At 41.2% G+C, this 17,778-nt stretch overlaps 1 protein-coding gene across 1 annotated transcript in view; it reads right to left on the bottom strand.

Annotated features, from left to right (window-relative positions):
• The window catches only part of POU6F2 (POU class 6 homeobox 2), a gene marked incomplete at both ends in the record, with an annotated part of 425,667 nt that overhangs the window by 105,342 nt on the left and 302,547 nt on the right, over window positions 1-17,778 (bottom strand). The window contains one exon of the mRNA XM_079786518.1: window positions 15,730-16,100. Within this exon, the coding sequence (XP_079642644.1) occupies window positions 15,730-16,100 (371 nt within the window). The remainder of the gene's footprint in view (window positions 1-15,729; window positions 16,101-17,778) is intronic.

Genomic DNA, 17,778 nt, shown 5'->3' with positions numbered 1-17,778 from the left:
CAATCCATGCCCCAGCTGTAGAGTCATTTTGGCAAGGATATTTTTCTAAAGGTTTTTTCTCATTGCTTAGAGCCAAAGGTTTTGTCCTCTGACCTTTTGATTCTCGTTCTGCATCTGTAATCAATGTCAGGTCACTGAGAGCAAAACTAAAAGGAAGTTAAGTGGGGGGAAAAAAAAACCCCAAAGCAGAACGCCCTACAAGCACAAAGCCCCAAGTCTGCCCAGCCAAGTTTTAGAAGCTCACCATTTTGAAGTAGTACGGTCGCTTGGATAAGAGAATATTTCCTCCCCCTACCCCATTTGTTTGGTGCCTGATTTGTTTCTAGTTGCAGCAGGGAGGTCAGAGCAAGCCAAGAAAATGAATGGAGCCAGCCTCCTGCCAGGCTGCCTGGAGCGGGCGGGTGTTACGGATCAGCTAAAGCCAGCTCCCTTTCCCGGGCCAGGCCGATGTAACTCACTGGAGTGGCAAATTACATCAGACCTACAGCTGTAACCCGACATTATGATTAATTTGATCAGTAATTTCTCCTGTTTTTCATTTTAATCGGTGTGACTATTCTGCTGTGGCAGGTCTTTCAGATCTAATTAAGATAAATATCCCAGTAAAAGACTTGGCAGACTTTCCGAGTCAAATCCAGGCATCAAGTGTGAAGACCTGCAGCCCCAGTCAATCACTCTGGGGGAGGGCTGGCGCTGCTCTCAGCAATCAGCCACTCACACTTAAGCAAATTCATAATCTCCAGCACTGTTTAGTCATTCTCTCAAAACATGTCCCGGGCAAAAAAGGAAAGCCCCAGACAATGTCATTCCTTCCCCCATGCGCATACTCCGCTGATTTGCCCAGACTACATGGACAACCCTGTAAGTGGACACTTTACAGAATCCCTGAGTTGGTGTTTCTAAAAATATTCTAAATAAATCCGTGCATATGTATATCTCAAATAAACATAAATATGTGTACACTCAAATATGGAACGCAGATACCTATAACTATGAAGATTTAAAGTCCACATACACATATATAATCTGACCCTTTAATGCAAGCACACAGCCATCCACTGGTTGGATTTGCATTGACAGGGTTTAAGAGTTTATTTTCCCAGTTTGTTTTCTTTTAGGTCAACCAGGCATGTATTTATGAATCCTAGTGGCTAATATTTGTACATGTTCTGTTAGGTTTCTGTTCTTTTGAGGATGAAGGTGTTAATGAGATTTTTATCCTAAAGCCATCTAATCAGCAGGACCTGCCTGTCCAATCTGGTGCCTGCAGACTTTGGGCAAGTGTGAAGGATTTGCCTGGGTTACTGGGTCTACATGCCCACTCACAGGAAATACAGAAGAGCCAGGAACTTCAAAAGAGTGGATGCTTTTGAAGACTTTTTTTTTCACTTTATGAAGAAAACATTACAATGATGGCACAGTTCCCAATAATCATAAATCAAATTCCCCCTTATAATAGGAATAGCCATTTTGGAAAACAAACATGTGACTGGAGTACAGATGCTTAACCTCATTTTGTACACGGCTCCCACAGCCCTGATTCAGAGGGTAAAGAATGTCTACAAACTACACTATAGGGTCTTTCGCCAGGTAAGCGGAACCACGCTCTGACTGTGTATGGCCTACATTTGGAGGATGATTCTGCTACTCTTTTGGCTTTTGCTCCTGAAAAAGACTGTTGAAATGATGGTGTAAAGGAGTCCCCTCGCCCCCTGCTGAGGCAGACAGACTCAAATGCACTTTTATTGCTGAAGGAAAGGTGGTGGGGATGTAGGTAGGGTGTGGTCTTCGCAGTCCTAGAGCTAGGTCATCTTGGGTCTGAAAATTGGAATGAGAGCTTGGACTTCTCACAGACCCTGTCAGCTATCTCAGCTCTACTTTATTGGTGGTTGCAGACCACTTTAATCTCTTTGTGCTTGAGTTTCAATTTGGTAGAAACAGCTTCAACAAAACTAACATATTTACTAAAGAAAAAGAAGTGTGGCCACATCCTCACCGCGCTGGCCCCCTTTCAGAGTTACTAGTTCTTGAGGAATGGTAAGATCATGATTTAGATCAGAAGCTGCAAGAAGACCAGGCAGGGGAAAGGGAGGGTCTTTCTTCCAATAGTGTATCTATCTCCATCTTCATTTGCAAGAAAAAAATCATTACGTGATCTCTGCAACTTTCTTTTCTTTTAAAAAATTTAAAAATTTTTTTATTTTACAGAGAGAGGCAGGGGGCGGGGGGAGAGAAACATTGATCGGTTGCCTCTTGTATGCACCCTGACCAGTGATCAAACCGGCAACCTGGGTTTGTGCCTTGACTGCAACCTTTCTGGTGTAGGGACAATGCTCCAAACAACTGAGCTACACCAGCCAGGACCTATGATCTCTTTTAAAAGATGGAAATCCCACAATGAAAAAAGAACTAAACTAAAAAGAGGCAGATTAGTGCAGTGGACAAGGTTTTATGTCAGATCTTGGTTTGAATCTTGCCTCTTATAGGTCCTTACCCCTAATTTCCTCATCTATAAAATGGAGCTCACGGAAGGAATATCAAAGATTCATTGAGTAGAACTTTACTACTCAAGAGGTGGGCAATGTCAGCAGTGTCAGCATTACCTAGGAGCCCATTATCAAAGCAGAATCTGGGGTGGGCCCTCTACTCCAGAACTACTGAATCAGAGTCTACATTTACCAAGGTCCCAAGGAGATTCACCTGCAAATAAAGCTTGAAAAGCCCTAGTATAGTTTAGGTGAGGTGACATTTAGCAGCAGTTGGACATCGAATAAGCTCTCAATCAGTAGCAGCTATTCTTGTTTGGAGAGGATGTTAAAGAGTCGAAAAGGCCGAAACCGGTTTGGCTCAGTGGATAGAGCGTTGGCCTGCGGACTCAGGGGTCCCGGGTTCGATTCCGGTCAAGGGCATGTACCTTGGTTGCGGGCACATCCCCAGTGGGGGGTGTGCAGGAGGCAGCTGATCGATGTTTCTCTCTCATCGATGTTTCTAGCTCTCTGTCCCTCTCTCTTCCTCTCTGTAAAAAATCAATAAAATATATTAAAAAAAAAAAAGATGCGTGAACAACAGGTTTGTCTCACCAGCTGTTCATTTTGAAAAAAAAAAATAAAGAGTCGAAAAGGATTATTTCTTTTCTTAGTTATATTTTTTTAGTATAAATCACCAGGGTTGAGCCCTGGCCAGTGTGCTCAGTGGTTAGAGGTCAGCCCTCACACCTAAGGATCATGGGTTCGATTCCTGGTCAAGGGCATGTACCTGGCTTGTAGGTTTGATCCTCAGCCCATTATAGGAGGCAACCAATTGATGTGCCTCTCTCACATCAATGTTTCTTTCTTTCTCTCCCCCCTCCCTTCCACTCTATCTAAAAAGTCAATGGAAAAAAATATATCCTCGGGTGAGTATGAACAACAACAACAACAACAACAAATAACCAGGTTTGAGTTTTTCCGTAAATATTGGCTAATAACCCAACTTCAGGGTCTGGGAGAGGCTCGAATGAGTGACAAAGTACAGACATGATTGTTCTTATTCACTGATGGGCTGTGAATCTGGGGGTGGAGTGAGGATGAAGTAACACTGGCTCATTCTTTTTAGAAATCAAGACCTAGTTTTATTATATTGCAGCAGTAAAGTTAGCACCAACTGATGCAACCAACACTTTGGATAAAAAACATGTTGTTTAAATAAGAGGTAGGAATCTGCTAGTTTAAAAATAAATGATTGGAGGCCTACTTGCAAGACCATAGGTACTTGTCTTAACCCTGGCCCCATATTGGAATTGCCTGAGGAGCTTAAAAAATGCCGATGCCCAGCCCTGGCTGGGTGGCTCAGTTGGTTGGAGAGTTGTCCCGTATACCGGAAAGGTTGTGGGTTCAATTCCCGGTCTGGGCACATACCTAGGTTTCAGGTTTGATCCTCAGTCAGGGCACATATGGGAGGCAACCGATGGATGTTTCTCTCTCACATTGATGTTTCTCTCTCTTTCCCTTCCTCTCTCTTTAAAAATCAATAAAAACATATCCTCAGGTGAGGATTACAAAAAAATGCTTATGCCCATATTGCATCCCACTCAGGTTCAATCAGAATCTTTGGGTGGGACCCAGGCATTAGTATTTTTTTTAAAAAAAACTGTTCAGATGATCCCAACGTGCAGCAACCCTGAGAACCACGGCCATTGTGTTTGGAAATGTTTTCTTGAAAAAGAAAGCAAAGGATTGAACAAAATGCTACAGAGGTAGGAGCGCGGGCATGGCCTCAGCTGTTTGGAGATGGTGTGGCTTGGGTGAATCAAGAAGAGGGAGGAAGGTCAGGCAAGGTAGTGAGATGGCACCAGGGCCCAGAGAATACTTACTAGTAATTATCTGGTGTGAAGATACCCACTATAATACTTAAGGAGTCTCATTGGCAATGAAAATATTATGCAGATTGTGCCTTGAAGATGCTTAAAATGGATTCCATGTGATTGTTACATTCAGGAAGCTTGGAGAATATCCTATCTTTGCTTAAAGTCTTTAATAACTTTCTTCTTTGTCCAGGTTGGGTCCACGACCATCTGGTTTTAGCCTTAGGCTGATCAAATTCCTCCCATGCAGTGCAGACTACTGAAGGTGGCAACTCCTTTAAGGAATGTTAAATTTTAAAACCTTAGATAGGAGCGCAAGATTATTTTCGCTCTGATTTAAAAGGTAGAAGTTTCAGACCCAACCAGACTCAGGAGAGCTTTCCTTGGGGGAAGTGAGAAGGTTCCCCTGAAATCTCCTCTCTGAACCCATTCATGTTGCTTTGTTCTCTTTAAGTACCACATTTGCAGCTTCACAAGGCAAGGATGAAGAGCTGGGCTCTGGGAAGAACAGCCGAGAAAAGGAGATCCCTGACTTGACTTATTTTTATGACAATTAAAGAAATTAACTGTCTATATCTTCTGGTATAGAAAACTAAGCGGCAGTGCCAGGCTGATCCCCGTCAGATGACAGTTCAGACAAAATGTGTCGGCTGGAAAGGTTGCACGGATCAGAAGCCCACCTGGGCATTTAGGTGCAGACCACCAGTTCCCAGAAGAAGCTGATCACATACAAATGCAGAGTGCTCCCTCCACTACTGTGTTCATCTGTGGCTTCTCGGCATCCCCACCAGGTGGCCAAGGATGCAGAATTGCCTTTTCAGGTCAACAACCACTCCAAAGAGCACCTGAACCTTTGCCATATGGGTTCCTCTTATGCATGAAAGAAGAGACTCTGGCATTGGTATTCTCAACATGAGGCCTTTCTCGGTCTTAACTCTGCACCCACAGGACCCAGTATTCATGTTTAAAGCCAGAATACCCAATTTAATTCTCCACAGTGGAGGATGAAAGAGAAGGGAAACACAGTGCCTCTGAGGGCCTTTTTAAAAACAAAACAAAACAAAAAAATAGAAAAAGGAGCCAGGATGGGAGCAATGCCTCACAGATATAGTTTCACAGCCTGGTACTGAGGACTTAGTCCTGATTGCCACACAGATTTCAGGCTGATTGGACCTGTTGTATGGAATCCAAACCTTGTTAAACACAGGGATGGAGCCCTGGCCGGGACGGCTAAATGGTTAGAGTGTTGGCCTGTGCACCGGAGGGCCGAGGGTTCAATTCCTGGGGAGGGCACATACCTAGATTGTAGGTTCAATCCCTGCAGGAGGATGTACTCTCTCACATTCATGTTTCTTTCTCTCTCTCCTCCCTCCCCCCTCCATTCCACTCTCTCTAAAAATCAATGGAAAAAATATCCTCACTCCTCAGGCGAGGATTAAAAAAACAAACACACACAGGGGTAGAGAATGAGGTTCCAGGGTATTGAGGAATCGTCTGACCACTGGAAATTACTCGGTCAAAAGACAAAAGGGTGGAGGTAAGGTGAGTCGAGGGCATGCCATCTCTCATTTCTCTTGATTCCATGGGTTTGGGGCTGGGTGGGCCAGTGGTGCCCTGTCTCTTCTCCATGCCCTAGAGGGACTGGTGTGTGAACAGGAGAAATAATGGACAGTGAAGAAGAGGGAAGGGAGTCACCATGTGAAGGACAAGGTCTCTAAGACCTCAGCTGCCGTGAGAGGCAATCCAGCCAGACCTTCCCTTGTTGTTCTAAGTGATTTTGCTCGTTGCCAAATGTAAGGACCATTCTTGCTTTTGGCTTTCCCTGCTCTGGCTGTGATTTTGAGTTTTTCCTTCCCTTCTTTCCCCATCTTTCTATACTTTCTTTCTCCTTTCTCTAGTCGACTGGAGTGGGTCTGTGGACTTTTATATAATATTCTAGGTAAGGAAAAGCAGTTATGTTAGTTGTGTGGATGCTACAATAATTAGAGAAGGAGGTTTTGATGCAATGGTTCCCCAAAGATTTTCTATGGTATTTTAATTAGTGTTAAATGGAAAAAAGGAAAAGGTTCAGTGGTTACATAAATTTGGGAATTCCTTGATTAAATCATGTTAACTAGATATCTTTGCTGCAGGATGTCTTTTAGCTTTCCATATTCTAATGTTTATTGAGAAATAGCTAGCAGTGACATACAGTGTGTAGTATCTACCTTGTATTTATCTATCTATCTATCTACCTACCTAATCACCTATCATCTATCTATCTATCTATCTATCTATCCAACTACCTATCTACCTACCATGGATTCTGTTTTCAATCAAAATTTTTTGAACTTGTATTTTGTGGAAGACACTTGAGAAATACTGTATTAGAAAATGCTGGATGCCAAATAAGGAAAGAAGAATATATATTTCACTTACAACCCAAATGAACATTGTAGAGGCAGACAATTATACTGTATCAGCATGAAAAGGTTATTGGGTTGAGAACCAGAATTTTGTTAGACAACTGAGACATCCCCCCTATCCCCGAACAACTTGGTCGAGAACCAAATTGATCGAGATGGGAGATGTTCAAGAACTGAGGTTTGACTGTATTGTATATAGTTCTTTCTTTTCATGCAATTCCAACGACCTTATTTGAGCTATTTCATAAACAGAACGTGGAGCTGGAGAGGACTTCAGATCATCTAATATGAACTTTCTGTGTAATAACTGATACAATGGAGTCCCAGAGATTAGGTCATCAAAACTGGGATTACCAAGATTCTTCCTGTTTACCCATACACTAAAAACCACAACTCTGGGAATTTAGAAGAAAAAGATAATTTATTTGTAATAATATTGGTGGAGAAACCAAGGTTCTGTGGGTTGAAGTGAAAAATCTTTAAGATGATGCTCACATGCTACAATTCTCTTCCTTCCTGCTGCCCACACCCCATCCCAGGCCTTTGTGCAGGCTTGCCCTGTGCTGCGTGTCCCCCTCCTCAGAAATTCTCCTACCCTCTCTGACTCGATGTTACAAAACAGATAGATGTGTAATTGTTAGCCTCATTCAAGCTTATATGGGTTTTTCTGAAGTGTGCAGTGAATAATTTTATTGTGTACACACTCATTTTTATATTCCCATGACTAATTGCCTTTTTAAAAAATTTTAATCATACAATCATTTTATTATAGTGTATATTGATGTTATATACTTATTATTTTTCTTTTTTTATTGTTTAAAATTCAACTTTGGGTTGATCTGTTTACCTAAGATTCCTCTTTAGATTATAGTGTCTAGAGTCAATGAAGGAAAAAAGGCAGGCAGGATTCTGATATCCTGCTGTCTATCAAGAACGGAATTAGATACTCTCACTTAAGTCATCTCATTTAATCCTCCCATCCACTCTCCCACCAATGAAAAAACCAAGGCTCAGAAGGATGGGTTGACCTCACCCATGTGCCCAGCAGAGCCAGCATCCAAGCCCAAGTCTGTCTGCTTCTGAAGCCCACCTTGTCGGTTATGCAAACCTTCCCTGGGGCCACAGTGCACAGCACAGACGCTTGATGATTGTTTGTAGATAAGGATAAAAGTGCTATCTCTCCAACCTGGATAATATTCACTTGCAAGTCTATACTTTGGGGTCAGTTTAAAAGCCCATGGACAATTTACCCCAAACCTGTGGGAAATGAATTGAGGCTAAAATATGAGGACTAGCACTTGATCTTGAAAGCACAAGAATACTTATAAGGTGACAGGAATACTGCCTAGGTTTTGCTCATTCAGAGTGAAGTGCTAGCCAGCACATTTGGGGTATCTCAACTTGCCACTATAACCTGCAGCTAACCACATGGAGGCAAAACTGTTCCAGGACATTCTGACTTTGGCATTGGTTTATCAGCCACATTCAACAGACAGTGATGGGACTGGAGGGTGTGTGTGGCTCAGGTTCACTGCTGAGCTCACTGCTGAGCTCGCTGCAGACAGGCCATGGATCTGGCCCCCAGCATGATCAGAGCGGTGCTGTTTTCCTTGAGAAGTTCTAACTTGCCATGTTCAGATGCGGCAAGAATATTTCCACCCCCATTGAGTCTGGCACCCTTTCCATCTATCAGTACTTGATGTGAGCTTCCATAGTCAGTGGTGTGAACATGCTGCCTGCTTTGTTAAACCCCTTTCGACACGATTTGACTACGACAGAGCAGCACCCAGGAATGGGAAATCTAGACAATGACAAAGAAGCACCGGAGTATATAAAGTACATTCTTGGTAAACTAATTTCCCCCCTGCCACTCTCAAAGCAATATAAACTTTGTTGTTCCTCCTGGATCTCAAATGCTTGCAATAAATTCTTTGAAATGTCAGTAATGTGAACTGAGGGTTGTTGTTTTTCAAAGGAGATTTTCTTTCTTTCATAAAAGAAAAAATTGTCCCTTGCAGACAATGTGGATAAGTATGTTTTGTTTATTTTATTCAGTGCTGAATATGGTTGGGTAAAGGGACTCCCATTTCCCACCCAACCTCTTCCTGAATGAGTGAATAATGAATCAAGTGCTCAATTTGCTGGATGGTAGTATAAACAGAAATAAATTCATAGTCTTTCATATCTATGGTATAATCAACATTTGCATAGCAAACTTATAGCATGAAAAGCATTTTCATCAGTATGTTATATTTAATCTTCACAATGACTCTCTGGGTTTGGATGGATTTTCTCACCCATAATAATAAAGTGTCCTTTGGTTTTATAGCCCAAGAGCAAGCCTTACTCAGTCTGTTGGACTCTTCCAGTTTTTAAAAGTTTCTAAGGTTCTGGATTGTTCTGGGAGAATGTTATCTATGTCCATCATTTTCACCAAACATACTCAATTTCATAAAACCATAAATTAGTTCAGTGAAAAATGTCAGCCAAAAGAAGTTACTTGATTGTTCCTAACATTTCAATTCAATAAAAATGATTGGTTTATTAGACTTGTGCAATACACAGCTAAGGAGGATGGATTTCCACCCCACCTCCCTGCCCCATCTATTATCCAACATGTACTCGTGTTTTTCTACTGCACCAAATTTAGTGTCATTTTCAAGTTAAATTGGACAGTGAAATCCAAGGTCTGAAGGAAATTTACAGTGCACAGAATGCCACTGACCTTGGGGAATATTTACTAACTAAACAATTTACACAGCTGGAAACCAAGCTGGAAGGGACTTCAGTGATGGGCAACCTTTTGAGCTTGGTGTGTCAAACTTCGCCAAAAAACTGAGCGTAACTCGGGTAATATGTCACTTTGAGGAAAAAACATTATTTCGCAAATGTTTCATCCTCAGGAGCAGCAAATGTTTCATCCTCGGCATGCGGCCGCCTCAGTGGCCGCGTGTCATCAGAAATGGCTACGCGTGTCAGTGCTGACACGCGTGTCATAGGTTTGCCATCACTGGACTAGGTTGAGGTGAATGAGGCACTCATCTGGGGCACAGAATTTAAGGGTGTGCTCCAAAACACAGTAATCAAGATGAATAACATCTAATTCAATACTTGTAAAAACATAAAAATGGATGCAAAAGTTCATGATCAACAGAATCAGTATTACTGATTTTTCTTTTTGCCTCAGGCTCCAATATGGCACAATACTGTTACTAATTCCAAATATGACATTTAGTTCACCCTGGATTTTGGCGTTCATTTTTGATTTTTAAAAATATTGTATTAAAATATTATTGATTTTAATGATTACTACATGTTTGGGTGCACCTTGAGTTTTTTATCTGAGATGAGTGCCTCAATTGCCTTGGTCTAGGCTGGGAGAATTCTACACAGTGATTCAGCCCTGTATAGGCACGGAGATGTCTGAGTCCTATTAGCATTTACAATGACCACAAAGGGGTTATATGAATGCCTGCAAATGGTAGCAGAATATGCCACCCCAAAGTGTGTCACTGCAGCATGAGGATTTATTTTATTTTTTTTTGCGCTGAAGGCAATTGAGAAAAGCAGATACGAGAAAAGCTCTCCATTATCCCCCTATTTACCTAAAAGCAGGACATAAATTTGTAAAGGTGTCCCCCTTACCCTCTATAGAAGGAAGGACATAAATTAATTACTGGAGACAATTCTAGGTTCTTATCAGCCCAGAAATGGCACCAAAAGAATTTGTAAAACAAATCTTTTAAAACTAGCCCTTATCTACTATTAGTTTCCCCATATATTCCCACTCCCACAATTTGTCACCCCTAGAAGCTCATAGTCTTTTTCCTTTGTGTTGTCACTTCTCTAAAAATGTGTTGTTTTTTTGTTAAGATGCTATGTCAGCCAAAGTTCTGACCACCCCTTTTGAGTTACTCATTACTAAATACCCTCATGTGGACATGTGATGCATGTGTTAATAAACTTCTGTTTGTTTTTCTCTTGTTAAGGTCTTTTCTTAGTCTAATTTATGGAGCTCCAGCCTCAGAACCTAGAACCTAGAACCTTTTCTCCCCTTGCACTGGCATACGTCACCCAACTGTTTTAGGGGTTTGTAACATAAAAATCCAAATAGAATGGAAGAAGTTCTAAAAATATTTAATTTTACCCCTTCCTTTTATAGATGACAAAAGTTAAAGACACAAAGCTTTGACTAATATTATGTTAAACTGATTAAGACAAACTGCTGGGGAGAGAAAGGGTTGGCCCAGGACACTGAGTCTTTTCTATAAGAAGGAGCCATGTTTGGAGACCATTTGCTTTAAAAAGGATGAAAGTCACGTAGGTCTAGGTCTAACTATTTCTCAAGGGTTTGGGCTCTTTGTTTAAAAAAGTGAGCATATACCACTCTCTGTATCACTCATCCACTTTGGAAATGAGTCCTAAAGTTTGCCAGTGAGAAAATATCCCAAATGGGAAGATCAGGAAGGAGGCTGTGCCTACTGCATAACAGAGGTGGAATTTGGATGCAGTTTACTATTGGATGCCTGAGTGGTAACAAGACCTTTATATTAGCAAATGTACATAGTCAGGGACAATTTTATGCCCTCTTGAGCAACTTCACCGCGGAGAAGGTGACCATGCTCCTCATTCCTCAGACAAGCACAGATAGCTTTCTCTCTCCTAGCTGCTTCCGCTGAGCACTCCCTCCCTCTGTTATTTATTAAAATGTGCAATACACCAAGAAAAGGAAAGATTATCCTGCTTCCTGCCGTGCAAGACGGTGTGCCGATGGCCAAGGTTAAATGCAGCATTTGGTTTCTTAAGCTTCTTTAATGGGTAAGTGGAAAAGCAATCTGGGACCAGAGCTTGCAGCAGTGACTCTCTGAGGATTAAAACTTGACTTTAATTTGGACTCCATGGCTAAGATTAAATCTGCTTCTTGCTATCATTATCCCACTTATGTTTGTCCCCACTCTGTTTCCACTCTACCAACCAGCTGAGTGGGAAGAAATTAACCTGACCTTGAAGAAAACTCACAGAATCGTTAAGACCTCAGGTTTTCAATAGCTAATACAATTCTAGAGGCCTGCTAACATTTAGATCATAGATTCACAGGTCTGAAAAGGATTTTAAAAATCATATAGCCCACACATTTAACAGATGAGGAAAACAGAGTCCAGAGAACCAAGGTGACTTGTTCAAACTTGCCAGCTAATTGGAAGCAGGTCTGAACTAGAATGAGGCTTCAAAACCTCAACCTCCCCATTCCCATGGCACCATGACTAGGCTCCAACCATGTCCACTTCATCTCCAGATCACCCAGGAAGGAACATGCACACATCCGGGCTTTTACACAATGTTTGGAATTTTCCTTGTGCAAATAAAAACACCCAAGGAACAGTCTTATACTTATGGGGTCTTTATCCCGATCAAAATTACATATTGAAATTAAAAATTTACATAGTTTTTTCCTACCCAGGAAAGATTAGGCCATATTTCTCTCCCAAAAGTTAGCTCCTTCCATTTATGTTTCTGATCTGTTTCTAACCAACATACTCAAGTTTTAAATTCTGGCACAGCCTACAGCTGATAAACTACAGCAAAAATAGGAGTATGGATTTATAACCATCCTGGAACCCAAAGGTTCAATTCAGCTCACAGATGCATTTTGTTTGTCTCATACTGTTTTCAAAATTTGACTTTGAGTTTTATACCCAAGTTGCTTTACTTAGTTATGCTTACTACCTGGCCCCTGAAAATCTTTGTGTTTATGATCCATGTTTGGAAAACTTCTTTCCAAACATAGGTAGGGTAGGCAGGTATTGAGTCTCAATGCAGAATCTAAAGACAAACCTCCACTCTAGACCATTAGCCTCCTATAACCCTGAGGATCAAAAGTAGTTAATGAAGTCAGTCCCCTATCTGGTCTTCTGTGAAGTGATAATACTTTAAACTTATATCTGTCTTGAAACAACAACCTGGTTTTGTAAATGCAAGTTATTGCATGGAATTGAGCTAAAGAGTGAAAAAAATTATACTGCAATATTATGGGAAAACCTGATGAGAACTATTTGGAGAATTTTAGAATTTAGTCTAGAGTAACCTGCCAGTGCTGCTCTTTTTTTTTTTCTTCTTCTTTTTTTTTTTTTTTATCTCAAATGACCTCACCTAAATACACCTACACAAGCCACTTCCATTTATTTCTTTCTGAAGACATCTGTACAGTTTCAGAAATAATTGTTATCTTTCAAAGTTTTTTTAAACAAAAACCCTGAATTATTGGCTTTCCTTGACAATCTAACTTGCACAGTTCTAAATTAATATCTCCCAGACAGATCTTGAATAATGTAAAAAGGTAAAGCCCACATGAAAATAAAAAAATTAAATAGAATTTAATCTGTCATATATGAATTTAGTTTATCTTTATTCCTTTAATAATCTTCAAACAAAAACACTTTATTCTGCCGAAACCGGTTTGGCTCAGTGGATAGAGCGTCGGCCTGCGGACTAAAGGGTCCCAGGTTCGATTCCGGTCAAGGGCATGTACCTTGGTTGCAGGCACATCCCCTGTGGGGGGAGTGCAGGAGGCAGCTGATCAATGTTTCTCTCTCATCGATGTTTCTAGCTCTCTATCCCTCTCCCTTCCTCTCTGTAAAAAATCAATAAAAAAAACACAAAAAAAACCACACACAAAAAAACACTTTATTCTACTTCAAAAATATCAGTATCTTGGCAGTTTCTTTTAAATAGTTTTCTTCTTGAAAAGTTCAAATATTCCATGTTCCACAAAACATATTTCAAAAACAATATTTCAAAATCATGGAATTCTCCATTTCCTTTACACATGCCTATAGTAAAGGAAAAAACTCCTTTTATTCCTAGAGATATAGATTTATTCAAAATTGGTTTTTTATCTACTTGGTAATACTTTTACCAAATCACTTTTGTTTGTTGTTATCCATTAGATCTACAGAAGAACTTGGAGTACTATCTTACCAGTGTATTTATTAAATTTATAAGTTAAAACTCCAACAGTAAAAAATTAGAACACTACCTCAGAGTTATAGAGAAAGAATTGAGGCTCTGAGCCTTCATTTGTTGCAGAAACAAAACAAAACAGTCCCTGGATTTCCATGGCAAACCATAAGGAGAACTTTTGGAAATTATCCTAATACAATTTATTTTCATGAGGCTGAGTGGTCACCTCTTCTAAAGCCTTGTCAACAGTCATTGAAATGGATTGTCTTCATTTGGCTTTAACTGGCTGATAGAGATGTATAAACTGTAAGTGTTCAAGAAGGCTGATGTCCACAGACCTCAGCTGAAGGGACTACTGGATTACATACAATGACTGAAGTCAGAGCTGAGTAATCTCCTCCCTCAGACTGGGGCAGGTTTTTCTTTGGTAATTGCACTTACTTTGATGACTTGGAAAGAGGAAGTGTTTAATTACATGGTGTGCGAATACATCTAATTTAACTGCTCTCAAAAAGTATTAAACTCATTCTTTGGGATAATAGAGGTGAATTCCAAATGCAGAAAACATTGGGATTATTGTAATCACGCATCTTGTACATCTGATTACGTCTACTGTTTCCGTAGCTGTCAAGTGTACAGTAAAGACTTTTAAAACTCATTTCAGTCCTATGTCAAAAGTATTACGTTGTCTCATACTTGTGATATTTAAAAAAAAATACAACTTCAAAGCCGTCTCAGGAAAATGTCCAAATGGAAAGTAGCTATGACCCAAGTGCCAGGGAAAACACAATTATTCATCTCACCCAAATGTTTTCATTTCCAGGAAAACTTTAGGCCACCACTGAGAATCCAAGTTCATACGAAAAATGTTGGTTCTAAAATAACAAACAAAGTTGGTTCTAAAAGGCTAAGTCTCTAATTTACTTCCTTTCTGCCTGTGTACCAATTTATTGCGACTTTTGTATACTTTCCTATTTGGGCCTTAAGAATGCAATGGCTATTGCCATCCTAGGGTAGGAGGATTGCATGCCCCACCATCAGGCAGGGGGGGAGTTGGCTTTGAAATGAATGCATAGGCTGCCCACTCTGCCAGACTTTGTCACTGCACTACAAAAGTACTAAATCACCTGAAATCTCACGCGGGAAAACATCATTATGTAAGTCTAAAAACCGAGCTATTAATTTCTGGATCTGATGTGTTGATATCACAGTCACTATGTTTTGAAAAAGCTAATTATTTTAAAGGCCTCTAAGTTAAGAATGGTTTTCTGAACTCTAAAGTTATATATTCCTGAATGCTCCTATCCATTGCTCCTCAACGATAGCAGGTTAAAGATGAGCATTCATGATTTAGCCTGAAGTATCTATTTTGGTTGCCCTCAAGCTTCACAGTAATCATACAGAAGCCTTACTACTTTTTCAAATAATCGTTATAATGCATACTCGTGAGGCCCTGGGCATGAACCTAGAGTACTTGTTAGTCCAGGGAGTGATGGTTGGAATCTGGGACATAAGACTGGGGCTAAATTTCTTTACCCTCCTAACCCCAGAGAGTCTTTAGAAAAATAGAAACAAAAGAGCACAAAGTACTTAAGGTAAGACACTGTTGTATTCATAATATAGAGAAATAACCACCATGCCTCATGGACAGGAGATACAGTTCTCCGCGGGGCTACAAAACGGGGCTAGTAATAATTTTAATTGGATGCTATCTTTGCTGCCTTCAAAGAGTATCATAAAGTGGAATTATTACAGGCTACAAATGCACTTACAGTGCTGGCCTCTCACCGGAGGAAGCAGATAACATTTATCCTTGGGAGGGTAGCATCAATGGGGTTCTATTTGTTCCCTTCACATGCATCCCCAGTTGCCTGCTATTTGCTTCCCCTTCCTCTGTCTAAGAGATCAATTTGAATCAGACGCTGCAGAACGGGATGCTAAGTTTTGCTGGCCTCTGCCGTGGGGGAGGGCACAGCCCCCTGGAAAGGGCCTGTGGGCTCCTGGGCCGGGCGGAGGGCGTACCTGCAGAGGACTGGGTGGCGTGAGCTGCGACGGAAGGCCGTGTCCTGGAGATGGGCTGAGTTTCTGAGGGGGGCTTGCATTCTGCTGAGTTGGAGACGGTTGGTTCTGGTTCTGGTTCTGGTTCTGGTTCTGGTTCTGGTTCTGGTTCTGGGGGTGAGGGTGGGACTGAGGCTGCGGGGGCTGCGATGGCGGAGCTGGCAGCTGCTGGGAGGCGGGTGGCGGCTGCTGGGGCGGGGCCGGCTGGGGCTGGGGCTGCGGCGCTTGGGACGGTGGGGGCGCCTGCGGGTGGCTGCTGGGCGGCGGCGGCGGCGGCGGCTGGAGCTGCTGGAGCTGCTGGAGCTGCTGGAGTTGGGAGTTCAGGGATGAGGTAGCTACAAGAAAACAAACACACACACACACACGCGGAGGTGAAACAAACACGACAGAACATTTCGCTGTGCGTCTCCGGCAGCTTGTCTGGTGTGAGCTGCCCTTGAGGAAAAGTTGACCCTCTCACCTTTGGTACCTGAAAGGGTTGTGGGGCACGGGCAGAAAGAGCCTCTTTGCCGGTGTGGCTCAGTGGTTGAGCCTGGACCTATGAATCAAGAGATCCTGATTCAATTCCCCATCAGGGCACATGCCTGGGTTGGGGGCTCCATCCCCAGTAGGGGGCTGGCAGGGGCAACCCATTGATGAGTCTCTCTCATCATTGCTGTTTCTATCTCTCTCTCCCTCTTTGAAATCAATAAAAAAATATATTTTTAAAAAAGAGTCACTTCTTGGGAAAAAATGTAAAAATTCAAGGAAGATGAGAATGTACCACATCAAGTTATTACTTTGATAGGTATTGAGCAGTACAAGCCAAAATATCACTAGAAATGGAGGTCATGTTTAAAAGTACTTTCTCTCTTCCTTTCTACATTGCTTGGGCAATACACTTATGCTTTCAAGATTTGATTGAAGGTTCAACCAGTTTAATTCTTTTGGTAAATGTTGGACTGGAGTTAAGAACAGAAAACTAAGTGGTTTGTAAGCTTTTCATCATCAATGCCATTAATCGTGTCCTTTTCACTTGCTGGTTCAGGCCTCTGCCATTGGCTTAGACATGTTAGTTTCAAGTTTCTACAATACGTGATTCTCTGTTTTGCAGAGTCAGAATCCTGACCGTGAGGTTTTTGCCTGCTGATCATAGATATAGAGACACCCCTCCCCCCAAAAACTAGGTTATTGTAGGCGATTGTGAACTGTATACGGTGGTAACCAAACACATTAGCACCCCAAGGACACGCAAGAAACTGAGAAAATGAGATCATCTTTCAAGATGTTCTTTCTTTCTTTTTTCTTCAAGATTTTCTTATTATGTGAAAAGTAAGAGTTGGTAGGACAAGCTGTCTTAACACTGAGCACACGAAATTTGTTCTCAGACGCCCATCTAGCACTGAACAATTTCTACAGCAGAAAGGCATTCAGTTTGGCCAAAGAATGATCTAGAGAAAATTGCTGCTGCAAGTTCACGTCCTTCTTTGCCTGAATCTCAGTCTGAAAACTTTCCAACAAGCCTACAAATAAATATAAGGATCAATGTTGAATGCATAGGGCTGCGATGTTATCCTGCTCTTCCCTTACCGAGAATTTGTCAAGATTTCCAGAGGTAATAACTCCTGGTTGCAACATTAAACTAGTCCCTATTTTTAGAAAATGTTCCTTTAAAAAATGTAGTGATTCCATAGTGACATATACGTGTCTTTATATAACAAGTATGTTCTCAAGAACATATTTGTGTGTACTTTGACCCATATGTTGAGGACACCTAAAGGATGTTCTCTGTAAGGAAATCAACCAGTGACTATCTTTTTGAAGTTAAGAATAATTTTTTAAAATTCATTGAATAACAGTCAGGCACTAGTACTGTGCCAGGTAATATGTTATATTTCAAAACTGCCTTTAAGGAGTTTATAGTCTATTTGTGGAGATCAGATTAACTCATAAGAAATGATCAGGCTTGAGGTAAATGTTACAGAGTCCTGCTAATGATAGATGTTTGATACATATCAATTGATTGACTAAGTG

The sequence above is a fragment of the Cnephaeus nilssonii genome, assembly GCF_951640355.1.
Source record: "Cnephaeus nilssonii genome assembly, chromosome: 12".
Classification (NCBI taxonomy): domain Eukaryota; kingdom Metazoa; phylum Chordata; class Mammalia; order Chiroptera; family Vespertilionidae; genus Cnephaeus; species Cnephaeus nilssonii.
Note: the sequence above shows the minus strand (reverse complement) of the source record. Positions and strands in the feature narration are given on the sequence as shown.